Source organism: Rhipicephalus microplus, chromosome 2 (assembly GCF_043290135.1).
Source record: "Rhipicephalus microplus isolate Deutch F79 chromosome 2, USDA_Rmic, whole genome shotgun sequence".
NCBI lineage: Eukaryota > Metazoa > Arthropoda > Arachnida > Ixodida > Ixodidae > Rhipicephalus > Rhipicephalus microplus.
Window position 1 is genome coordinate 156,439,628 of NC_134701.1, and position 26,546 is coordinate 156,466,173.

General features: G+C 44.8%; 1 protein-coding gene across 6 annotated transcripts in view; it reads right to left on the reverse strand.

The window, feature by feature from the left end:
- Positions 1–6,061: 6,061 nt before the first annotated feature.
- The window catches only part of Tsp74F (Tetraspanin 74F), a 482,187-nt gene continuing 461,702 nt past the window's right edge, over positions 6,062–26,546 (reverse strand). For 5 of the 6 annotated variants that reach the window (XM_075886948.1, XM_075886945.1, XM_075886949.1 and 2 more), the window contains 7 exons: positions 19,999–20,069; positions 14,845–15,036; positions 12,635–12,709; positions 11,961–12,056; positions 11,300–11,470; positions 10,352–10,435; positions 6,062–9,164 (listed from right to left, as the gene is read on the reverse strand). In XM_075886948.1, the coding sequence (XP_075743063.1) occupies positions 9,117–9,164; positions 10,352–10,435; positions 11,300–11,470; positions 11,961–12,056; positions 12,635–12,709; positions 14,845–15,036; positions 19,999–20,061 (729 nt within the window). In that variant the 5' untranslated portion in view covers positions 20,062–20,069 and the 3' untranslated portion in view covers positions 6,062–9,116. Of the gene's footprint in view, positions 9,165–10,351; positions 10,436–11,299; positions 11,471–11,960; positions 12,057–12,634; positions 12,710–14,844; positions 15,037–19,998; positions 20,070–23,923; positions 24,114–26,546 lie in introns of those variants that run through there. The other variant, XM_037421883.2, reaches the window with a different exon arrangement.

Consider the following 26,546-nt stretch of genomic DNA (forward strand, 5'->3'; position numbering starts at 1 on the left):
GCGCCATCGAGCTTCAGAGTAAATCAGATGGCAGCTGTCACACACTGATTTTAAACGTGGCGAGGCACCGGCAGCAACACAATGATACAAATTTCGCCCGTTCTTGCACAGATGGATGGATGGATGGATGGATGGATGGATGGATGGATGGATGGATGGATGGATGGATGGATGGATGGATGGATGGATGGATGGATGGATGGATGGATGGATGGATGGATGGATGGATGGATGGATGGATATGGCTGTACCCTTTAGATCGGGCGCTGGCTAGTGCCACCAAGCCGTAATACTTAATGAACCAAAAACCAGATTTATTTTTTTCCTCCTTTAAATATGTTGAGGATTCGTACTTTGCACTGAAGGGTTTAATTTTCACTCATGCCTTGACTTTAGCCACCAATCAGATAGCCTCCTTCTAGTTAATTCTACCCAAGTCTATTTTGCCCTCCCTGTCCCTAAACCCCAATGCTTTGAAGAACTCTGCGCCATCACCCTGAACTATAGGGTGAATCCCTTTACAGAACGTTATCAAGTGTTCGGCAATTTGTTCTTCCTCTCCACACGCACTGCATACTGTGCCTACCCCTTCGTATTTGGCCCGATATGTCTTGGTTCGCAGTACTCCCGTCCTGGCCTCAAACAGTAGAGAACTACCCCGAGTATTATCATAGATCCTTTCCTTGGCAATTTCCTGCTTAAAAGTTCGATAGATCTCAAGTGTGGACTTCTTAATCATGCCGATTCTCCACATGTCAGTCTCCGTCTCCTTTACTTTTCCTTAACCGATAGTTCTTTTTGGTTTGGCCACCTGCTGTTTTCTGAGTATTTACCAGTCGATTTCCTGGTTCGCTTCCTCCATTTTGTATCGACATTCTTCATGTACAAGTAGCTGAAAACCTTCCTAGCCCAAAGCTCCTCCCCCATTTCTCTCAATCGCTTCTCAAATTTTATCTTGCTGCTAGCTTCCCTGCCCTCAAATGATGTCCATCCCATATCACCTTGTACTCCCTGATTTGGTGTATTCCCGTGAGCTCCTAAAGCAAGCCTACCTATTCCACGTTGCTTAATTTCTAATCTTGCTTGAACTTCTGATCTCATGCACAAGACGGCATTGCCGAACATCAGCCCAAGAACCATGACCCCTTTCCATATTCCTCTCACGACATCATACCTATTGTAATTCCACAGTGCCCTATTTTTCGTGACTGCTGCATCCTTGTTACCTTTAGTCGTCACGTATATTTCATGTTCCCTCAGATACTCGGTCCCGAAGTTTATCCATACGCCCAGATATTTGTATTTATCTGTTATCTCTAGCGTGACCTCCTGTATTCTAAGCCCCCTAGCTTCGTTGTCATTGAAAATCATGCCTGCTGATTTTTCCTTACTGAATCTAAAATCTAACCTATCTCCCTCATTACCGCAGATGTCCATCAATCTCTGCAAATCTTCCTTGTTGTTGGCCATTAGCACTATATCATCTGCGTACATCAATGCTGGTAGTGCCTGATCAATGAGTTTTCCTTGTTTGACTAAAGAGAGGTTGAAGCCCGGTCCACTTCCCTCTAATTTGGCCTCTAATCCTTGTAGGTACATCATGAATAATAAGGGTAACAGAGGACACCCCTGCCTAAGCCCCCGTTTTACCTCTACAGACTTGGATACCTGTTTTCCCCACTTTATAACTACCTTGTTACCTTTATAGATACCCTTTAAAAGATTAGTGACTACATCTTCCACGCCTAGTGTATCCAGTATTCCCCACAATTCCTCTTTAACCACGCTATCGTACGCTCCCTTGATATCCAAAAATGCTAGCCGCGGGGGCTTGTGTTCCTTTTCTCTCATTTTGATGCACTGCGTCAGTGAGAACTGATTGTCTTCCAACCTCCTGTGTTTCCGAAACCCATTCTGCAGTTCCCCCAGCACCCCCTCATCCTCTATCCATGCCTGCAGTCTTTCCTTTATAATCTGCATCGCCAGCCTGTAGACCACAGATGTCACTGAATAGGACGGTTGTTGTTTATGTCAGCTTTGTCCCCCTTTCCTTTATAGATCATGCTCATCCTGCTAAGTTTCCATCCATCGGGAACTTCTCCATCGATTATTATTTTGTTCACTGCCTCTCTCAAAGCCTGCTTAGACTTCGGACCTAATGTCTTTATCAGCACAATTGGAATGCCATCTGGGCCTGTTGACGTACTACCAGGAACCCTTTTCTCAGCCCTTTCCCACTCTCGTTGTGAAAATGGACCCGTTGCGCGACTTGATTCATCCTTGTCTATTGTGGTGCATAAAGCTCTTCATTGTTGAAACTTTTCTGTCACCCTTGTTTTTATATATTCAATAGCTTCGTCCCCTTCTAGTCTAGCACCTTGAGCTGTAGTTATAAACCTCTGTTCTAGGCTCGTCTCATTTATTAAAGAGCTTAGATGGTTCCAAAATTTCGCAGCTGCCTTTCTATCGTTTTTATGTATTTCTGCCAGCCACTCAGCTCCCTTTCTTCTAATCTTTTCATTGATCAGAAGGGATGCATGCCTTCTACTGCTTAGAAAGATTTCCCATTTTCTTTTAACATCATCTGTCGGTTCACCCCGCTGCTTAGCATGTCTGCGTCCCCTAGAGGCTTCCTGACATTTTTGTATGCCTCTCTTAACTTCCTCATCTCACCAACTTTTGGGTTTGTGTCTTCTTTTCCGGGGTGACATGTCACGTGCCTTAGCAAGCTCTAGCTCAAACAGTCTAACTAGATTCGTGTATGTCCACACTGTTTTATTATCCTCTGTGATTACTTTCTCAATTTGTTTAGTGGCTATTTCAATTTGCCTTTCTGAATAAAAATTTTCCTGCAGTTGCTCATCTTGTCTCCTTCCCACTTTCACTGCACTTCCAAAACTTAGCTTGATACGTTTGTGATCACTACCCAGACTTCTGGAGCCACCTTCATCTATGTGCATTCCCCTGAGCTTATCATACATCCTATGTGACATCAGTGCGTAATCTATCGTCGAGTGCAGCCTTCCTACCTCCCATGTTATTTGCCCTTCACACTTCTCTGCACCCCCTCGACACGCAGCGCCGCTTGTGGCATCTGAGTGCAGTCATCACATGCGCGGCCACCCTCTCTCGTACGGAATGTGTGCTCAGCACACTACTTAGTACATTTCTAGACAGTGTACTTCTATAGCAGACTATTAAACATTACATGTGTGTTGCCATAATTCTGCAAGCTATATCCAACCATAGATCTACCGCGGGGGAACACGCTAACAAAAGTTTTGTATGAAATTTACATAATCACATTGGGAAGTGCCCTTCGCTTCGATAATACTGACGTCGTTGGTTTAGCGTGAGGAATGAAGTTTCGTCAGACCATAAGTCGCCCTTTAAACATTGTGTAAGGAACATTTCCTGGAAATCCCACTGTGTGCTCACAACTATAGCGCTTTACAAAAAGACGTCAACTACCTCCTAACAATTCGCTGAAAACTGAAAATGCAGTACAAATACTTGCTGGTGGCTTCACATGAAAGCAATTTCGACAAGGCGTGGAATCCACTGAATTTTTTTGGTATCTGCAAGTTTGATTCCACTTGAATAAAATGAATGTTTGTGTCTATTTTACGAAATAAAAAAAGTTATCCTTTGGTGTCATGTATATCTCGACATCTGAAAGACGGAAAGTGTGAATACAAGGGCTCGTCTTCTTCATTAGACACAATATTATAGAGAGCTAAGATTCAATGAAGTAAGGTAGAAGGAAATGCAGAAAGGTCAACTAATAACCAACTATAATACCAGAGAAAGTTTAGGGGATGTTATTAGAAGTAATTGTAATGTAAGTGTGAAAAAAGAATAAAATCGCACGAAAAGATAGCGTGCACCAGCAGGATCCGAACCTGCGTCCTTCGAATAACGGACCCGATGCTCTACCATTGAGCTATGGTGGCGGTCTTTCTCCCATCCGCTTTATAAGGCATTTATATGCATTTAAACTTGGGAGCTTCAGTCATATACAGAGTGGTAACAGAAAATTGAAAAAAAAAAACAAAGTTCTCCACTTCCATACGTTTAGCGAGGTGTTTACCAAGCTGAAGCGTCCGTCTCTTAAATTGTCCACAAATGTTCGTTTACCAGCAAAGGCATGGAAGCAAACATTTTTTTCGGGGTAGGGGGGCGTTTGGGGGGCCAGGCAGGCAGATGTGCTCGACTGTGTGCTCTTTGTCATGGCAAAATAAAATAAATGATGGGTGGGGGCGGTAAGGGCTGCACGGGCCTGGATTGCCACCCCATGACTGCTCCCCTCGCCCCTCCACTCCATATATAACTCATTTTCAGCCGTAACTCCAGCCACATTCAGCCAATATTTCATCAAATGCCGGGCGACCAATCTACAATGACATTGCCTAACCTCCCAGCCTTGACATTGAATCGGTCCTCCATCTTCCCGATACAGTTTTTTCGGTGGTTTCTCAAACCTATATGTTTGGAAGCCCCGGCGCTGCTTATAGGAGTCCGGAGCCCTCCACTGCGGCGTCTCTCATAATCATATCATGGTTTTGGGACGTTAAACCCCACATTTCAATCAATCATGCTTATTGGAGTCAAACTATGTTCCTGTACTTAAAGAATGAAAATTAAGAAATAGTATAGATACCACAAGAGGAGGAATACTAAAGGTGCAGCGTAGGTGATGGGCAATTATATATCTAATCGTGGCTTTCGCCGTTTTGAAAAGTTCTGGCAATTTTCAATTTCTTCGCTCCTGTATTTATTTCTTTTTCTATTTTCCCCCTATTTCTTTCTGTCGTTTTTCGCAGTTCACTTGTGCTTGTTTACTTCTTTCTCTTTCTCTCTTGCTTCCTCCGTTTTTCTCTCTCTCACTCTAGTTCTTCGTTTGATTCTCTCTTTCTTTCTCTTTGTGCAGTTATTTCGCTGTGTTCCTACCCTTCTCAATCTTTCTATACTGTACTTTACTCTCTCCCCTCCTCCTAACGCTCACTTCCCTTTCCCACCATCTGGCTACACTTTTCCACACAAGGTTATGCTACGATCTGCTCGCGTGCCTGGTTCCTACCGTTGGAAAAGAGCGTCAACAATAAGGTGCCATACAATTCAAACGTGTTATTTGACCTCTATTCATAATGGAGGAGCCATATGATTGACAGACATGCACAGCCACTTCCCTCGAAAAAATATGTTTTCGGAGAAGAACCATCTAATGTGCGTAGTGGAGTAGAAGCTTTCAACCTGGTTCCGGGGCAGCTTGGACCTCTCGACGCTTGTGTTTGTTCACCAGACTTACGAAGATTCCTCGCACTGCATAAAATTGTGTTTTGCGCATGCGTGGATGTTAGCGTCATTCCGAAACTCTGAATTTTGTTAATAAATATGAATATATTTGATATAATGACTTCCGTGCATTAATGAAAAAGAGTGTCTGGATAGCCGAGTGGTCCGGCGTGGCAGCTTGCTGCACCGACTTGACCAGCCGATGTCATCGCGGCGAGAGGCATGACCTTGTAGACATAGTGTGGGATCACTCGGTGGTCCAGGGACCACGGGGAATCCAAACACACTTGCTAATAAAGTTTTCTTTTTATCTCTGAGACACTCGCCACCGAATCGAAGGTGAGTGGGTTCGAAACCCGCCTCATGAAAGTTCATTTTGCCGAAAATATTTTTCTTTTCTTTATTTCCTTCTTCCTTTTGTTCTTTTTTTCTTTCTGTGAACCCATTGTGCCCTACAATCAAGGGTCTGCACTGCTCTACTCCTGCACCCGTCAGGGTTATTACAGACCATCCTGATGAATGGGCGCGTCTGTTCTTGGATCGAAACAGAGGGTGAAAGATGAAGAAGATAATGTAAAAAGCATGTTCCGGCTGATGATGATGATCACTCCTGTTTTCAACAGACCACATATAGCAAACCTAAATAGCACTTTTTTTTATCCCACTTACTGTTGTCTCCTGTCATATCAGAAGTCTATGGCACACTGTCCAATACCAGGCTGAACGATCCAGTCAACATTTCTCTTGGTTTCAGACAAAACAACTATCGCGATTTCCAACTGTTTATTTCTGAAATAAATATTCAAACGACAACGCAAGTTCATTTACATTGCCAAGAAGTGACAGAGTGTCTAGAAGAAGAAAAAAGAAAAACAACAACAAGGCGCTCATCGCACCTTTCCGAACAGTTAAGTTCTGAACATCATATATAGGTACATCATTAATACAGACACAAGTCAGGCTATATAGGGGGGGGGGGGGGGGGGGTAGAGCACAGCTACATATTTTACACTTGGAAACTTCTACATCTAGCACGTTGCTTATAAGGACAGAGCAAATGGCACTTCTCGGAAAGTGCCTTAACAGTAAATGCTTGCTCAACGAAGAAAAACTACATTGATGGTGTCAAGCAACGCTACGTTTATCCATTATCGGCAATGAGATGATGCGTACATGTGCACTCATAATAATTGAAATAACAGGAAGTTCGACAAAACAAAACACGTAAAAACAAAATCTTGAAACCACTACACAACTCTCGTATAAAATTTCAACTCAAAATGACATAGCTTTTCTTCCGAAAAACGCGAGGCTAGCAAACACAATGCGACAATCATCACACGCAAACAACCGCAAACGCACACTTATCATCACTTTGAACACGGTGAAAACATTTGGGACGAAGTATCTTGTGGCGGAATATGAACATCGAAATTCACCAGCCTTAATGCTTAGACAGCGACATTCACAGAGCAAACAACACATTTAGCGTTTCGATAAAGGACGTACATTTAACCTCATTTTTTCGTCAAGCAAAAAATTTAGTATTTCTTTATATAGTAGCAGTGAACACATGAGACCGGGATTACCGAGGAGACTGCGACTTAGTTAAATATATGACATCCTCCAAAGAAGCAATCGGGAAGCATCGCTAAATTTTCTTTTTATCTCATTCAACGATAAGAGCAACGAATGGTGATTACACACATCGAAATCGAGAAGGGTAGTGGGCGCGATTTAGCGAGATTTTATCTCTCGTCCCGCGGCTTGACTTAAACGAGACAATCGTGAGGACATGCGCAACTGACGCGTGTCTTGGAATGGGAAGGAATTTCTTTTTTTCTTTTTTTTTTGCGCACGAGGAGTCTGTGGAGAGGAAATTTACATTATTCACACATAAATTCGCGCTTCACGCACGCTCGTATTCCTCCATGACGCCATTCCCTGCCATGATGCCTCGAGCGCACTACGACAATTCGCTTATAACGAATTCGCCGTGCGTTTGGGAGTCAGCGGTCCTTGTGTATTATGCTTCAACTCTAGGTAAGGGGGCAACCACGAAGATATACAACCGTCTTCTGTACGGCGGTAATGTGACCAATGCAAGACGCATCAACAAAATTTTAAGCGTCGAGGAATATTTCTGTTTTGCGCTTGTACGTGTCATATGTCTTGCATGGGCCTTTCCAAACAGGCTCCCGTGTTGTAAACGTATTTACTGTGTAACAATAAACTTGCGTAATTGTACAATGTGTCAGCACCACTTTTGTGCAGGAGCTCTGAATGCATAAGGCAGAATACTGCACGAATTGTCGTGCCGTTGGTCCCAGTGTAGTGTAAGGCTGCGTTCTTGTTGTTTCTTTCTACTGCTACATAACTACTAAATGACAAAAGAAAAGGCACATCACAACACAAAAAATACGCATTCTTCTTTTCTCGTAAAACGACAAGTGCACTGTTTTAGATGAGATGCGCGCATGTTGGCGAATAAACAGCTAAAGCATAGGCAGTGCGAAAATGTCAATAGTTAAAACATGACGAACACTACAGACATGCCTCGTAATGCTACAGAGAGGCAAGACTAGATGAGAAACACATTCAGTCCAAACTTAAGTAAGTGAGTCCTCTCGAAAAAGCTCTTTCGATAAGTACAAATATCGAACGAAATCGACAATTACTCGTGTTCGCGCCATGTTGTGGCGAACACTGGCAAGTGATTCTCGGCTGATATGTTCTCTTCTGCCTCGTGTACACTGGTTGACACAGTTAAAACTTAAGATAGTAGCACACATTCAAATGATAAGAAAATAACAAAACGAGCGAGATGGCGATTGTAATGGTTCCTTATGAGATGAAAAAAAAAAGAGCAGTCTCGATGTGCCTTGCTTATTTCCAAGCCCTTGATTGTAGATTTATTTCCAGCACACAAAAATACTAAAAATAAGCATAGCTGCATAATAAATTGTGTGTGTGGTGTGTGAGTTTTTAATGCATACACTGTGCTCTAATCTGCCTCCATGTCGATTTTTCTGTATGTAACATGAGTATAAATGCGATTTAACATACGCAGGCAAAAATTGCCCCTGTCCACTGAAGAGGTGTAGGTGCATGGTCCGGAGAGCTGTACAAAGTTAATAAGTTACATAAGGCTTAATAAGCAGGAACGGCATGAAATAAAAAGAAACAAGAAGATGAACTGAAGATCCAGCGATACACACAACCAATCGCACAATGCAGGACAGTCTCAAAGGAAAGTGTCTCCGTACTGCAGGTGCAACAAATGTAATTGTCCACACAATATAAAGAAGTGCGGGCGAAAAAAAAAAGGGGGGGGGGGGTGGCAAGTAATAGCGATTCCACAAGAGAAAAAGAAAAACACCTAATATAAAATGACGCAGTTCTCACTGGAATGGCAAAAAAAAACAACAACGCGTATCTTGCTTGCTTAAAAGTGTCCTTGCTCCAGCAATTTTTTTTGGTGAATTCCAGTGTAGGCGCTTCAAATAAAGCATTGTCCACTTAGAAGCGTCCCTCCTGTCGGCAGTTCCTTGCAGCCTTTCTATTCTTCTGCATCATCACGTGACCGAACCGGGGGGGGGGGGGAGGAGCCAGACAGTAAATGAAAGCCATGTGCGGAAGCCGCTGCGAAACTTAACAACGCCAGCGACGTGGGGTGGCCGTCGTTGGCACCTTTGGTTGAAGGAGGAGCGAGGCGCGCACGCACATACACACACACACACGTACACGCGTGTGCACTGTAGCGGGGAGTAGGCACCAGGTCGCCGCCGGATATGACGTCATGGATTAGCTCCGCTCGTTGCTTAGCGAATCATGAGGAACATGGCGCACGAGAGGACCATTCCGACCACCTGCGATTGAGCGAGAACAAAGAAGGCGAACGCAGTGTTACGAGCTGCACTTCCGGATGCAAACAGAACACACAGTACACACGTAAAGAGAGCATCGAGACAGTAAATTCCTCCGCGAAACTATGTGCAATGCGCTGCAGTTGAGGTGTCCGGAAGTGAAATGGCGTTTATACTGGGCGAGCTGGTACACAATCACGGCGACACATAGTGCGTGGAAAACAGGGCATGGAGAGGAAGCCACGGCACACATGCCAGTACAGCTCCTGTCCCGAATCCAGTAACACAGGGCACACGTGTCCTATTTTCCAGGAACCAAGTCTCGACATTAGTCGAGGTATCGTTAATTGTAACCTTTCCGGTACCGCGAAGCGTAGTCGTACTGCCAGAAATATCTAAAGTACAGAGTGTGGCACAATGATTGAATTTGTGACTGACTAACCGCTATATTGGAATGTGTTAATATGCATGTTGACGAATTATAATGAAGTAATTTGAGACAGTTCTTCTGTTAACTTGAATGAAGTGATCAGGAATATATATTACTGAATCTGCGTATTATAACGTTCTTCTGGACTTCTTGCATTCTCTAGACAAGGAAGTTTCAAGTGAATAACCATGTTTGCCGATTCTAGACGGTGAGTTGACATACATTTCTTGCAAAACGCAAGAAAATCGTTGATAGATGGGCTGTTCGCGAACCTGCATGAGCTGCTGCGTTAACCCTCTACAAAACATTTTAGCGTTTATTCAGTGCACTTTCGCCGCTGATTTGCCGAACGGATAAAATAAGCCAGTTGAAGGTTTTTTATTCACCCACAGGCAAACTCCACAGCTCAAATTCGCGTATAACGTTTTCTTCCCCAAGCGCAACGATTGTTCAGAAAATTTGTCACCAAGTCTAACTATAACGGCCACCGATAACGGGTGCCAGAAATGGACTCCAAAATCACAATGATAGGATTTCTGCCTGATGTTCCGCTTCATTCTGATAAGACAGATGCTTGGGCTAGTTAATGATTGGGAATCAACATATTTGAGCAGCGCAGGATTAGGAGTAGTTACGACGTAACTACAGAAAAAGAGACAAGGACAGAAAGGGCGCTATGTTCATTCAAGCTGTAGGGTTCTGTGACGTGTTTCACGGTCGCATTACGTGGTTCTTTGCAACAAAATAAGCAGGCACTTACTAAAAGACAGGCGATGCCGATGCCTATTCCACCTACAATGACAGCATGTCCTTTGACGAAGTCCCGGACTTTTTCGTGACAGCTCTGTACGGTAAAGAAGGAAAAAAAAAGCGAAGTCATGAATTTCAACATTGACGTGATAACTTCACCAGGCACAACAGCTACCAACAAATCCTCTAAATGACTTTTTCGAGCCCCTGTAAATGGTGTTGATTGAGAAAACAATAAAATAAATTATTTCTATGAGTGCTGCATTCGCCATCTAAGGTTAACAAGTGATGGACAGACTGTACTACTGGCATGTTAAATGCACGATGACGTCGTAGAGCTATAGGTGAAAGTATCCAAGCTTATGAGACTCGAAATACTATGCAGTTCCAATAATTCATATCTGTGTTCTACTTCTTAAGCGCTTGTCTGTTTGACGTCATTATGATACGCCCCGTAGCCATCTAATCCAGAGACAAGCGCGGAGATTGGCTACGGGAATTTTTACACCACCCACTCTTCAAAGAAATCATGAGACCATTCTGGCATCGTATATTTTACGGCAGAACAATAAAAATAGCTTTTTCTTTGTTATGACGCAACAAAGATTTGTCGCACAGTCTGACAGTTCGCACATTGTAGACAATGAGAGCTTATTTCGTAGGAAATAGCAGAGCAGAATGGCACAGGTTCTATTCTTTTGCGTCCTCGTTTGAAATATTTCTAACAGCATATATTTATGCGAGAGAGGTCAATAGCAGGTCCTATTCAACCATGAATTTTTCATTTTGTCAAAACAAATTTCTTGCAACCAGGTGTACTTCACTTTGCATGGCTGTTTGAAAGCGCAGTAACTAGGAAAGTGCTTTTATACTATATTTTATTCGTTCGATAAAGAACTGGTGTTATCTCATGCAAGATAACGCCTCCAAGAACTGCGATAATGGGAAAGGCCCTTACGTCCATGTAGGTGTCCCTGTCCGTTGGATTCTTGGAGCAGGCGTGAAGCCACTCCTTTTTCATGCAGCACGACTCCGGCACTTGGTGGTTCGCGTTGAAATGTGAGTTCTTGAGCTGCCAGATTCGGTACGGTTCAGTCTTCGACATTAGTCGAACACCGCAGCACTGGAACTGCAGGAACAAAGAAAAAAACGGACATAATAAGTCCAAACCCTGCACATCGTAGCAGTCAGATATGCTATTTATATTGAAAACAAAAGCAGCTATACTCCTAAGTAAGAACAGAGGGCATCATGGAAAACTGATTGGGGTTGAGTGTGTTCTGAATGTAGATTTTTTATATTATTTGGTTTTCAATTCGTTCTACATATATTAAACGTTATGCGGATGTCTTTTTATAGACGTCCAATGGACGTCGCCTAGACGTTGAATGACGTAAAACACGTCTTTTAGATGTCATTGGTGGAGTTATTAATGATTGTGGCTCCAATGGAACCATGTCAGTGCCTCACAAAACAATTTTACAATAATTGTGACTTTCGAAGTCAAATCTAATCACAGCATCGCTTCTTTTTTACAGCCCTTACCACTCGATCCTTGAGCTCTACAGATTAAGGTAATAATGATCGATTCGAATGTACACGCCAAAATGTTGACTTACGTGCTGCTGCACTGCGTCCCATGCGTCTGTGACGACGGAGTCGTTCTTGTAGGATGGAATGGACATGACCATTTCTTGGTACATCCGTTCATCCACCTGCGCACAACGAGATTGAAGAAATATAAAGACATTGTATAAGAATATTGGGCAAGATGAGATGTAGGGCATAAGCTATCTGTACGAGAAGGTTATACAGATATTTTTCTGAAGTTGATTTAGTTGATAAATTCATTCACATCTGGTGGGACCTCATAAGGTCAGCCAAAAATATGCAGCATCCTTTCGCCCTTTCATAATTTCATTTTGTGGGACTACTTCTATCCAAGCTTTTCACAAGCTGTTATATCCACTCAGACACTATGACATTCCGATGTCTTTATCACTGGATTAAAATTTTTACCCGAGGAAAAGTTGAAGGCAGAATTTTCGAGCAAAGCTTGTTAGAAGTGCTGTATCTCTCGACTAAGGCAGTAAATACATTCTCTTTTTTTATGCTAACTTTATTACAAACGTACACTTAAATATTTGTAGATAATCAAGTATAGAATAAAGCTTGCTTGTTTTATACTAAACGCTATCTCGACAAAGAACCAATTTGCGGCCGTACGACGTTTGCAAGCGACTGCGTTATTCTAAAGATTAGTTTTTCAGAGATGACCTCCTATACTACTCACCTCATTCCTGAACACGTATCCTAATATTCCTCCGACCAGCATTGTGATGAATATCATGAAGAGGATTATGAAGTACTGTAAAGAAATGAAAATGAAACACGTTAACAACGGAAGACGACCGACATTTTGGCAAAGCAAAATAAGAAGAAAACGCGTATGTGCTCATTAGGCAGACATCCATGAAAATTTCACCAAGTCACATTACAACTTTTCAATTGTTGCACACTGTTTCTTATTCTGAAACATCTTGTGCGACAGTACGCTAATGAACGGTGTAACACAACGTGTACTGATAAACATTACGAGGTACTGTCATACGCTATATCTTTTATTAACTCTCAGGTCCATTCAACGAGGAAGTTAATGATTAAAGTGTAATGCGCACTCTTACACTTTACTGTACAAAGCCATAACTGTTGCTGTCATATTGGACTTATTTATATGATCACGCGTTTCAAAATTACGAATGATGTGTGCATGTGCGGTCATCCAACTCAAATAGGCTTATTTCCAGCTTTAAAAAATAAAGTATTTTGTCACTGATTCAATCACGTTATTAATCAAGGAACTGACGTCAAAAAAAAGGGGGGGGGGTGCATGAGCAGCACAGTAATTCAGAAAAAATAAAGGTTCAACTGATATAATCGGTCGGGGTGTATATTGTTCTGCCTTCAGCGGGCGTGAATGACCACTAACCCATTCCAACTTTTGTTACACAATGCAATACCACAAAAGCAAGACGGAAATGATCGCCCATTTTTTTTTCCTCTTGGTTTCCTTTTGCGACCAACCATCTATAACAAATCACCTGCAGGTAACTACAACGAACCCCTTGCCCTAACCGAGCCTATCTTTCTTATCCCCCCCTGCCTTTCGCTTTCCTTTCTCTCTCTCCTGGATAAAAATCTTCAAGGTCGATAACGTTTCTCGTTGTTTACATTCTGGCGTCGCTCATAATAATGCACGACCGCAGAATGCCTGCAAACATTCAATCGGTCGCTTGCTTTGCGAAAACGATGAGAAGGAAGACGGTTATTGACACGAGAAATCCTTGCACGCACTGGCCATTTGTTGACCGCGTCTCGCATTCGGTTTCCATGTCGACAAAGGTACAACGAAATAACACAGCCTGCATGCACGAGATCGAGCGTGCTACAGTCCCCCCTCCCCCCCCTGCGCCCGCCCCCCGCCACAACGAGCGTTGTGAGCACCACGTTCCGGCTACATTCCCAGATCAATATGCATCCACCATTCCGAGAAAGTACCTCTCAGTGGTGCGGGTCGATGCCATACCGTTGAAGTCCCGAGTATTTCCGACGAGCGCGGCCATTGGTCGACCACTTTCCGCCGCAAAAGTGTTTCGCGCGCCCAACGCTCAAAACGGAACGACGACGTCGAGAACAGCGGGGCACCAAAGGACGATGCACCCCGTTTTTTGCCAAGTCACGAGCGAGGTCACTCCGTATCAAACTCGATTTCTGTCGGATACGCAGAAGACGCGTTCGATACGGAGTCTTTCATCGAGCGATACCGCTCGATGAAAGACCACTGGCCACGGAGTCGTATGAGCGTGGCGTGACGACGTTTCACTGTCATTGTGTTACATGCACGCAGAGTCGCTCGAGGCGAGGCCAAAAATAGGTAATAATTTACTCGCTGTGCGCAACAAAAACGCAAGGTTGAATGCCACTTATCTAACACGGAAAAAACAAAACAGATGCCGTATTGGAAAAAACAACTGTGGCGAATTCCCTTAATAATAACTGCCGTACGTGAAAACACCGCGAAATACTTTATAAAGAAGCCGTGCCTAAGCATGCGTTAAAGAGATGAGCGTAAGGAAGTGGGGCCGGCAATAGGTAATAAAACACCAGCTCCCAATAACCAACACTTGCAACTGACTCAGCGGCCTCCAGTAAGAACTGGTACAACTTTAAGTTGTACCGTATATTTCGTCTCGAAATCATTAAAGGCAGTATTCCTCCGCTTCAAGCTAGTAAAACAATGGCAATTTTGAAGCTAAACGAGCAATAGTGTGTAACAAAACCCGGTTTGATAACCCTGCGAAACTCTCTCCGTTGAGATGTTTCGATGAAGCACTCTAAAGCCACATGCTGAAGATCTTGCTTCACATTATAGAGTAAGTGTTACGAACGCTTCATCATAGCATTCAGACACTGTGCTATATGTTCAAGGCGTGTAAAACCTACCGTGAGAAGCATGCACTTGATCTCCTTGAAGGCGCCGAGGCAGCCGAGGAAGGAGATTATCGTGACGACGACCCCGGTGGCGATGAGGATGGACGCCGAGCTGACGTACAGGTCCGTGCCCAGGAGCCGCTCCATGAAGGACCGGTCGGCCAGGGTCCAGATTCCCACCGCGAACACCACCACTCCGCCAACCTGGGTGGTGATTTGAGCAAAGGAGGGCGCGATGAGATCTATAGAACATTCAAACTATATAAAAGCAGAACTATTTTATCGGCAACCGCTTCAAATAGTTTTGACTTGATTTGTAAGACAGAAGAAAACACGCAAAACTATTTTATAGCATATATATATATATATATATGCGCTTGTGCTTTTTGTGTGTTCGATTTGTTTGTCATTGTGCAATTATCACCCAAAGGGGTACTCTTCGAAACAGTTAATGCAATAAAGACTGTGGGCCCTGTCGTTAATTTTTTTTTTGTGCAGTTTTCACGCTGCCTGGATATAGCCCTATAGCTGCTGGAAAGCCGTTCTTTCTTACCATGACCTACATGTTGTGTTCGTCACGGCAGGATGCCATTCACTTTAATTGACCGAATTCCTGCTGCTGCTAAGAGCAGAAATAGCTGGTACGTCTGAAAATTTGTTCCCGAAGGAAACTTAAACGAAACGACAAGCTGCTTAAAGCTGGGTGCTGTAGTGGAACTCCTCTGTAGTAAGCCCTAGACTCAAGTTGTGCGGGCAACCTTCCCTATTTTGAGTATGAGTAACGTCACGCTGATTGAAACAGAGCAGAATAGAATGGGCACAATTAGCCAATACTTTCCATGCCACTCCAAAATGTCCTCGAGCCTTATCCTAAGTGGTGTACAAAAGACCCGCGCCCGCAGTGACCTTGGCGCTTCACGCACAGACTGCCGCGTGATATACCGGAATAAAGTGAGTACGTCTTTTATAGCGCGAATTTCGTTTGCCTTTGGTTTCACGTATTCCGTCATCTAAGCATTTCGTACATCCTTGTACACGGACAATATTTGCGTCTGACTCAGTGACCCAATTTACGCAACGCTGAACAACAGCAGTCACGGTCTACTTTTTTTCTTATAATTGTTTACCCACCACGTACGAGCGTGTAAAATGATGGCAATTTTTTGCCAAAATTAAATGCGTTATCTTTTGTTGCTGTATTCTTGATGGTGCCACTGCGATGCTAATTCGCGGTTGTGGCAGTTTACTAATCATGTTTATTACGGAGATATTGTATCGTCATATCTAACAGTGCTAAAATTGATTTAAAATAAAAAAAATATTATGAACTGCATGCAGTCGTACATTCTGCATTCCCATAATCATGCCCCGTAGTCACACAATCTGCAGCTCTGTAGCCTAACATTTCTAACTGCCGGGCCTTTCTTCAATTGTTGTAAAGTCCGAATAAATGGGACTTCCACGATAGATTCAACGTACAGTCGATGTCGGCATCAAAAATGTGTGCCTGATTACTCGCAACTAGCTGTTGTGACAGTTTGATGATAGTTTCGTGTTCCCTTCGAGGGAGACCAAAGCCAACCGAAGGATGGGACGTAGTATACCATCAAGGTGATGTTCTTCCGCAAACATTGTCGTTCCCATGCTAACCACTCTGTCTCTCTCTCAGTCATTTCCCCGCACTATCGTTCAACGGTGGCACGAAGAGTTTTGCCTAGTACCCTAAGTAATCGGTCCCAATGGTGTTTGTTCCCTAAAGACCACATTGTGGCTTCTCGCTCCCCTCTCCCTTTTTTTCCTCACTCGCAGCTACTCAACAGCCCACCAGCGAGCACCATCGTTAGGTGCAACGGGTGGCACAGATTCAATAGACGCCCCATTACAGTCAACGGACAGGCCATAGCACCCAGGTTCGGACCGTTGGCGTCTGATCGTCCCCTGCTTTGGGTCTAAGAGGTGCCCCGTCTAAAGAGCACGGGGGCACCGGCGGAGGACGAAGAAAGGCAAGAGACGGGCCCGGGACCCCCGTCGCTTCATTTTTAATGCCGCCTGCCCGGGATCGGCGGGCCCAGCTAGGTCGGCTCGGGGACCACACCCAAAGTAAAAGGGAAGCACGCGTCGTGTGGACCACATCCGCGCGTAACACTTCCCCTCTCTCTCTCTCATTCTCTCTCTCATTCTCGTTCACTCAGCCCTCGTCGTCGAATCTCCGCCACTAGCTCTTATAGCCACGGCTCGCTGTGCTCCGCGCGCCGAAACCTCGAGGTTACGCGTCCTCGATCCTCCTCTACCACGTGCGGGGCTCGGCCCGGTTCCAGTGCGCCATATGTAGTCTCTCTCACTTTCGCACAGCCCCTTCATTACCATCTGTCGCCAAGCCTCTCTCCAGATTCGCCTTTTCGACGAGGGCTTCGCTTCTTTCATAAGGCGTTTCAAAAGGGCAAGTTTTCCTTCGTCGCTCGGAAGAACAGTGCCGCCCGTGGCTGACCTTTATTAACTGACATACTACACTGTCGTGCTTTATTTATGCCGCAGCGGCCATCCAAGAGGCGCGGCGCGCGCTGCAATGCGCGAAGTTGTAATGGCTGCGCCTACGGAGACCGAGTTATATATTTATGAAATGTGCAGGCGCGTTGAGGGGAAGGTGATATCTCCAGGCTTGAAGTCGTGCAAATGGACCACATAGCGTTAACGTTTCACTGCAACTGGGAGGATTGCATATTAGCTTAACATTGCACTCGATCGCAAGTTATTAATTCCTGCAAACGTTCTAACGAGATCTCCGAGTGTTGCTCTAAATAACTACCACTCTTTTTGTATTTTTTGTTGTCCTATTGAAACTGAAATCGATGATCGGAGGTCAGTGATTACAGTCTGAGCTTCACTGCAAGATTGTCATATCCACTTAGTTGTTACATCGTTAAATAGTATTATTTTCCTCACATTACTTTTCCTTACCACGTGGTTAGAGCATGTTATATTCTTGAGTCCAACATTTCTCGGTGGATTGTACCTCTGCAAACACAACTTCTACACTTGACAACACTGGCCGCGTAGCTCAAGTACGAAATCTACGTTTTATATTATTTTGTCTTCAATAGTAATAATCGCTTCTCAAGGCGTACCCTCTTTTTTTAAGTCTTTCATTACTCTACGAGGGTCAATTCATTCGCTAAGGTGATTTGTACGTTTTTTTTTTCACCTTTCCATTGCCTTGATTCAAAACCGGAGTCGAACCAAGGACCTCAGAACATCGCGCACTGTCCAGTCATACCGATGGCGTTTGTCACGATCGTAACCTCGGCTATATACTTTATGGTATGGAGTGGCCACGTGTTATCCTCGTACGTTAATCAAGCAGAGAAAGGCATCCGGATAATCCCGACTTTCATTGACGATGCATTCTATCATTCTGCACCTACACACAGCCTTCGCGGGGCGACCAATAACTGATTAATAGTTAAGTGTATGCGATGACGATGTGTGTGGCAGATGTTGCTAACCTTCACCGAATGCCACGAGCTGTGCCAGAAGGCGCGGAAAACTTCAAAAAGAAAAAGAAAGCTTGAGAGGTTTTCCAGGGAGGTCAGTCGGCTTAAAAATTAATCCGCGCACGCACACGAAATGACGCAGGCATTCCTCCAAAACATCAGAACATGCATATATCCTTCTCTTGTTCATTGCTTTTTTATTTAGTTTCTTTATACTTTCGAGAACGCACCAACACTTTTTACACGTCTCTCTTTTCAACTTAATCGGTTTTTTGTTCTTTTTTTTTCCTTTTCTCTTTTTGGTTGGTAGATGGCAAAAGTGGAGTGCGGCCTTGTCGCTCCTACAGCGATAAAAGAAAGGTCATTCCTCCTTTTTATCAATAAGTAGAGTAAAAACAACGAAAAAAAGTTCTACACACCAACCATCAAGAATGACGCAAGGTGGGCCTGCAGTGCCATCGCTTCTTGAGCTGTCTCTCAGGAATAGTAATTACTCGAAGCTTAGTAATATAGGCAGAAGGTCAGAGGGGGGGCGAGGGGGGAGTTGTCTATAGGTTAACGCTTTCTAGCAAAGGAGGGTGCAGATAAACAGTGGAAGCTTGAAAACAAGAAAACTAAAAGGAAGCGACGATGTAGAACGCCTGGAGTATTGCAGCGAAAATAAGTCGTCACATAGCAAGGATAGAAATTGAGCAAGAAAAATCGCTCGTCGCGCCACTCTATTACGTGGGAGGGTGCCGAATAAAGTGCCGAGTTTGTGGCTATTTACCCTTGAGGCGAAACGGAATCCGGCACATATCGCTAATCCCTCTTTCTCATCCTTCTCTCCCTCTACCTGATGCGAAGCTGAAGCCGGCTGTGTGAGAAAGGAGACAACGCAGCAAGCCAGTTTTCACCCTTTAGTTTTCTTTCTTTTTTACTTTCGTTTTAACTTTTTTTTTTTTTTTTCAGTCAAGGCCTCGAAACGCGCTTGCGTGCGTCCTTCCGGTTCGAGGCACGGAGAAAGCCTCTGCAACGAAGACACCGTTACAGGGGCAAAATGCGGACATTCTCGTTCGTGCTTTCGCTTACTGGATTTGTTTAATGCTTGCAAGATGTTTCTCTAGAGTAGGTCAAACTTTTCCGTGAGGCCACGTACTCTCTATAGCGTCACCGAACCACTTTCGCAACTACGAAGTCCCGGAAACAACACCCTTTAGCATCCTTGCCTGATGTACTCTGATAAACTTACACATTTAGCAGTGCTCCCATGTCCTATGCGTAGAAAGATGAATAATCATTAAAAAAAACAATAATGCACACACTAGCGAGAATTTTCGGTCTATACAATCACAGCAAGTCTTGTTTAAACCTTTGTAAAAATCTGACCATCTGACTTTATGACCTTATAAATGCCTTAAAATATACAATATACAACGCTAACGTTCATTAGTATACGTAGGTGATTCTAGCGAAAGACATCTCTCGGTGAAGGCCTTGAAAACTTTCAAAAATGACTGCACGAACGCTACTATATACGTCTACGACAAAGAAAAAAGATATCTCATTCACGATTACCGCACGAATTGAGTGTGCTTCCGGCCATAGCCATTGCAACGTTGTCTTAGGTATACGGTGAAAAGATAAACCAGTGCTATCGAAAAAGCTTCAGGAGGTTTAGAGATGCGATACTCACCATGATGATGAAGTTGGCGACGAAGAGTGCATACTTGACTACTTTCCCGCACCCCTCCAACATTCTGGTATCTGTAGGATGAAACAGAAACGAAAAAAAAAATGCTCTCGTTAATCAAACAGGAAATCACCACTATTTACTGTCTCTACAAACTGAATTTCATATTTGACTTGTCCCAACTGACAGGTCACGCTGTCACGAGGTTCACGAGTCAATAAAGAGCAATCAGTACACAACTAAATAATTCGAATAAGATTTATTCAAGGCAACATTGTTGCTGTACTGTGTTATTGGAAACATGAGCAATTGTTTAGCCATATTCAGCAACGCCAACGCCAAACAATGATATTCAGCGTTGAAGAGTTATGGTTATCAGCAAGTAAATACAGTATTCAGGTGACCCAAATGATCTGGTAGTTGTATGGTTGCACAGATCGGCTTTTTTTTTACTACTTACGTTTTTTCATCGGAAACGTGTTATTAGCGACCTTTGTTTTGGAACGTGGGTGGAAGTCTACTAGAAAGGCATTTTTTTTTTCAAATTCCTTCACTGTGCACAAAACCAACTCCTGCGGACCTTTTGTCCAATCCTGTGACCAGAACACGGTGCATTTCAGCGGGTTTCCGCGTTCGACTTCATTTCTCGGTGAAATGCGTAATAATATAGAAATGCGGACACTAAGGAAGAAATAGGGCGAGAAAATAGACTGTATCTATAAACAGCGTCGAAACTATGCACATGTCGGAACGTAAACAAAGGTCGATGTCACTGTCACTGTTCCAGCGAGATAGACGGTGACGCGAACAGCGTGACATATTGAAGGCGAAGCCAAACACGCGCGCGCTTACGAGAGACGTAATCATCGCGATATCGTAATGCGATGGACCGCGCGGTATTTTTAGCCGCCTGGGGCTTGTCGTGGCGGGCAGATGGGCGTGGCTCTTTTCCAGTGCGCGAGGAAAGAACAATCAGAATGAGCGCGCACCTCCGAAAGTCACAAAGATTGATGCCGGCTCGCTTCCACCCCCCCCCCCTACCCTTACTTCGACCCCTACAGCGCAGCTACCCTCCACACCTCCTCTCTGCCAGAATAGGAAATGCGCCCATCTCTGGAATGTGCGCGTCACGTCACCGCCGGACTCGCGACAAGGTCTCTCGTTCAAGGATTGTCCGCCGTTGCTGCAGCTGCTGCCGAGGCAAAGATCTGCGGTGCGAGGCAAAGATCGATTTCGGTGAATTACGGTCCCCTCTCGGTACCGAGATTAGCGCGTCGACACGTATAGATTCCATGGAACTGTTTCGAACCATCGGGATGCAGGATAGCTGCATTTGGTTTATTGGAATGCGTGATGGATTGAATGTGACGCCTTTTTCGTCACTCATCATCAATCATTTGTTGTTGTTGTTGTTGTTGTTGTTGTTGTTGTTGTTGTTGTTGTTGTTGTTGTTGTTGTTGTTGTTGTTGTTGTTGTTGTTGTTGTAGATGAGTATGATAGGTAGGTTACAACATATTCCGGCTAATCCTGCTCCTAGGTTGGAAAACTTGCTCATGAGTGGACTCACACAGACCCACTCGGACCAAGATCAAGCTGTGAGTCTAAATGAGTCCGGGTGAGTGACAATACTGATGAGGCCCCGCCGCGGCGGTTTAGTGGCTAAAGCACGCGGCTGCCGACACGCAGGTCGCGGGATCGAATCCTGTCTGCGGCGGCTGCATTTTCGATGGAGGCGAAAATGCTGTAGGCCCGTGTGCTCAGATTTGGGTGCACGTTAAAAAAGCCCAGGTGGTCGAAATTTCCGGAGCCCTCCACTACGGTGCATCTCATAATCATATGGTGGTTTCGAGATGTTCAACGCCACATATCAATTAAATCAATTCGGGCGAGCTTGAGTCTGAGTCAGTACGCTTAATTATTGGAGAGTCTAAGTCCCAGTGAACCATATGCGCTTACTTTCTTAATGGTTGAAGCTGTATGATTATTCAGTGTAATAATGAAAACCGAACCAAATTGACATCCAAATTCAAGAGGTTGGCTTTGTGCAATGATGCAGAGCACTCTGCCAGAACATAACTTAGAGTTAATTTTTCTTTACTTACACGAGATGGACATTATCAAGAATATTATAAATTATTTCAACTATAAATGAGAAAAACACATGATAACGCCTAATTGTGGAAATACAAAAATACAAAAAGGTTAACTAAGATCGCTGTAGTTGTATTTTTCTCTCCCCCCCCCCCTTTTTTGGGGGAGGGGGGGGGGGCGGGGGCTTTTGCATTCCACAAACCATGCTGTGATGCCTTGAACCGGGAAGAAGCCACCGTAGGTCTCTCACTGAAAAACAGCGCTAACTAGGCTGGTGTCTGCACGCAGAGGGACATGACATCCACCATTCCTTCCACGTTTTCCAGTCGTTATTGCTTTTTTTTTGACACTGTTAGTACAAACTACAGCATTTATTCACCTATTTCTGCTCCTCTCCTTCCTCCCTGTTTTATCCACAGTCCAGGGTACTTATCTCAAAATCAGAAGACTAGCTTTGTCCTTGCCGGGGAGTGAAAGAACACGAGCTGCATGTCATGCCGTCGAGTAAGCTCAATGCGCGAGATGCTTATCAGTATTAACAATTTGTCATTTAAAAAGCCCTCCAGCTGTTTCTACTGAGCGTGCTAAGTATCTATTATATTTAAAAAAATCATTTAAACACCACGAGAAAAGAGACATGTTCATGCTACAGTGATTTCTTTTCAAGGAAAGGTTTGTTATAATATTACTAATTTAATGCTAAAAAGTAAGAGAAAATGATATAGTGGTAACAACGGACACGTTTTTGACTACGGAGTGCGCAACATTTAGCAGTAAGAAAAAAAAAATACGAGAACAGCAGTAATCACTGCTGCTTTAAGTTGGTATCGAAATAAGTACTTAAATCAGCACGTGTTCAACTAAACATGAACGGGACGCGGCGATATTCTGAAGCGGGCTTGCTTCCTGGGCAAACAATTAGTCTTGGCTTCTGCGCCTTGCACATCCTTTTCAGCTAAACGTGACTAATAACGCACCAAGTTCGGAGAAAAGAATATTCCGCATTGTATATTAACCTCACGTTCTGCCGGTGGTCAAATTACAGGCTTCAAGAAGACGTCGCCCGAATAACTCTGCAGCACGCAAAGCCCCACTCATGGGTGTCTTTTTTTTATTTTCCCCCTTCATGACGATACGAACATGCCGAACGCCGTTATTACGCTTACGCCCCTGCGCTCAAAGGTGGCCGCGGAGGTCGCCTATGTCACACAGGTGAGCAAGTCGTAAGGAAGAAGGCCGCCAAAAAGGCGAAGAAAAATGATCCAATGTGTCAGCCTCGTGGAAAAGCTCCGTTAGAACACACAACGACGTCACGAAGTAGAAAAAAAAACTGCATTTACAGACCCCAGTCGTGACGTGAAAAGTAGCGCCCGACCACCAAGCGGTAGTCAATGAGCTGATCATTCGAATCAATTCTTCTTGAATAAAGAAAGAACTCGTGCGTACAACGAGCCCCATCTTACGACCTATTTGCGTCGCAAGCCGCGTTTTTGTTCGAAAAATGATTATTATTGGTTCCTGGCCATCCGCATCATCCTTCTTTCCTACAATAATTTCACCATTAAAATTGCATTGCTTTTGAAACAATTCACGGGCCCCCTTTTCCGGCTTACCAAACAACAGCACACACAACACGAAAAGACAAAAACGCACCAATGAGAGGCAGTTGCATGCTGATAACATGATTACAGTCGTCAAGTAGAATTACTGGGCATACAAGTCTCTATATTTGAATAAGCACGTGCCACGTGTAAAATACAGATATCCAATGCAATTCCTGCCAGGCTTGAAGATGACATCGAGCCTACGAAAAAGAATTGCGTGCATCAGGACTCACCCACATTCTCAACCATAGCATCGAGGAAGGGACGGGCGGAGCGGCCCAAACCGACGCGACTTCTTCCGCCAGCCGAATCGGTGTGGCGGCAATATGGACGATCGACTGAGGCGACCAGTAAACGCGCACGAACCTCGTGGTGTCGGAGCCCCAACTGAGCGGGCTCGAATCGACGCGCGACCGGCCAGCTGTCCAGTCGCACACGGCATTGGCTCGCGTGGTTCGGGCACCACACCCGCGCGCCTCACCCCGGACACGGGGTAGGGAGAGAGCGCCGAGAGAACGACGACGGCGACGCTGTGAAACACGCCGATGCGACGCACGACCCTTGCGCCGTCAATGGTTGAAGTCGTCGGGGGGGGGGGGGGGGTCACGAGGGAAGGCGGAGACCCAGGACCCGAGCTCCGACAGGCAGCCGATGGAGAGTTAGAAGGAAGAAGCCGGTAATGAGAGAAGAATAAAAAAAAAAAGCGCCGAGAGAAAGACGACTGTGTAAGCGGCACTAGTACGCCGAACCTCGAGGTAGACCCCGCCTCCACTGACCCCGTAACCATCAGTTCGCTTATCGCCGTCACCGCGGCCTGCGCCGACGATCGACCGGCACCAGAGAGGGAGCAACATCTACCTAATCGCGTGCTAAGCGATCGGGGCACACTCTCGTTCGACGAGGGTGCGACTCCATTTGGCTGGAGCATGACCTCCGCCGAAAAGAAAAACAAAACAAGAAAGCTTACAAACTCGAAGGAACGAAGCAAACTGCGGAAACGAGGGCAGAAAAAAAAGAAGGGTTTCTCGAGGACGAACGAAGCACTTTAGTAAAAGAAACACACTTCAAGTTTTACTCACAGCTGCAGTTCCAGCGCAAAAACGTCCTCTTTCCGTCTCGAGCTACATAAAATAGCTTTTACACGCGCGGGGCCCACCGACGAATACCGACACAGTATCGCTTCGCGACAGCGCACGCGATCACTGTGAGTGTGTAAGTGCGTTCGCGGAGGTGCGCCTATAACGTCTTGCGAAAGCGGCCGTGTATAGAGCGTTCCACATTGTGCAGTAGCACGCATATCCGCGCAATGCTGCGCCTGGTACAAAATCTTAGGATCATCGCGCGGTGGCTGCATTAAAAGCTTCGCTCACTTTCCCAGCCAGTAACTGAGAGGGATTTGTATTACAGTACGCCGCGTATCTTCTCTCGAATGATGGTGTCCTTCGACTGCGAGATATAGGACGCCGGTCTATAGCAAAACACCGTATAACGTAAATTGCGCGAGAAGATGCAGATACGGTGTGGCAGTGCGGCATCAATTACCTTCATTTTCTGTAAAGTTTTCCACGTGGCATTCTCAATGAAAGTGGAACTGTAAAGCCTTGGCGAAGGTTTCTCGTTACGAATAGAAGATCGAGTGATGAAACGGCGATTGCAACGCAGGCACGGCGTGAGTGCGCAAGCGTCTGTAATGGTTCGTATAGTGCGAAACATCGTACTCTTGGTATCTCGCATGCAACGCGGTAGTTATCAGTCTACTGCGAGGCTTCGGTGTCCTCCAGAGACCATTCACCCAAGCCACCTTTCCTTCAGCGGAACGTCCTGCAGTGGTTGTTGCGCCGCAGAAAGAACTCGTGTGAGATCTTTTATCGTAGCATTTTCAATTCGTTATCAAACAGCTCAGGAAGTAAGAAAATTTTCCCATCATTCGCTCTCAAAACAAGATACTCAGTCGGCACCGGGCCTTCTGACGCAGTGGCGAGCATCTGAAGATACGAATGGTCTCTTCTGAAAAGCTCTTCTAATAATATCTTTTAAAGGTCCCTTCTACTCGTCTCATGATACAGCTGCATCACCAGTATATAGTGAACGGTTTCTTTCCTCACGTCAATGATTCATTTGTAAACTTAAGTCAGAAGTACATGGGAGGATGTATGGTTGAACACTTGAAAAATTGATCAACACGAGGTGACGCTGTTTTCTGTGACACCCAGTGTTCATAACTTTTTTTGCCCGACATTCGGAGTACAAACTCTTTGTCAGCTACCCGAAGGCAGTTCATAAATATGTCATAAGTAAATAATTCTGTTTCTCTCACACATGTGATAATTACATGACTGTAGCGCACACATGAATGGAAAGTTCGGTTCATCATAAGAACATCAAAGCTTCAGTCGCTTCGCTGGAACTCCTCAACGAAGCTTCCGCCAATATAAGTTAGGGAATTAGGAAGTTATTAATTCGAAAAAGCACGCACAACATACAACTAAACCATCTTCTCCTGTGTACACATTGCATAAGATAAACCGCGAACTGAAGAATTCCAATGCGGGCGCTTTCTCCTGACCCACGTACTACGCCCACGTACCTCCGCTGGTATAACCTTCGACATCCGGCAGCTCGGGAAACATTCCGCGAGCGTCTACGGGGGAAACCCGTACGGACCGATGTACGCGCAATGTGCTAATCACCCTCTCTTGACACTCGCCGCACGCGTTAAAGAAAGACGCCCACCTGCGACCGTAAACTCGCGGAGGAAGAGTTCTGATCACGTGCTACCGACGTGGCAACCCGCCATCGGCGCTGATACGTGCAGCCCTTTGGTCGAGGAAGGCATTTCCGCGTGGTAGACAAGTC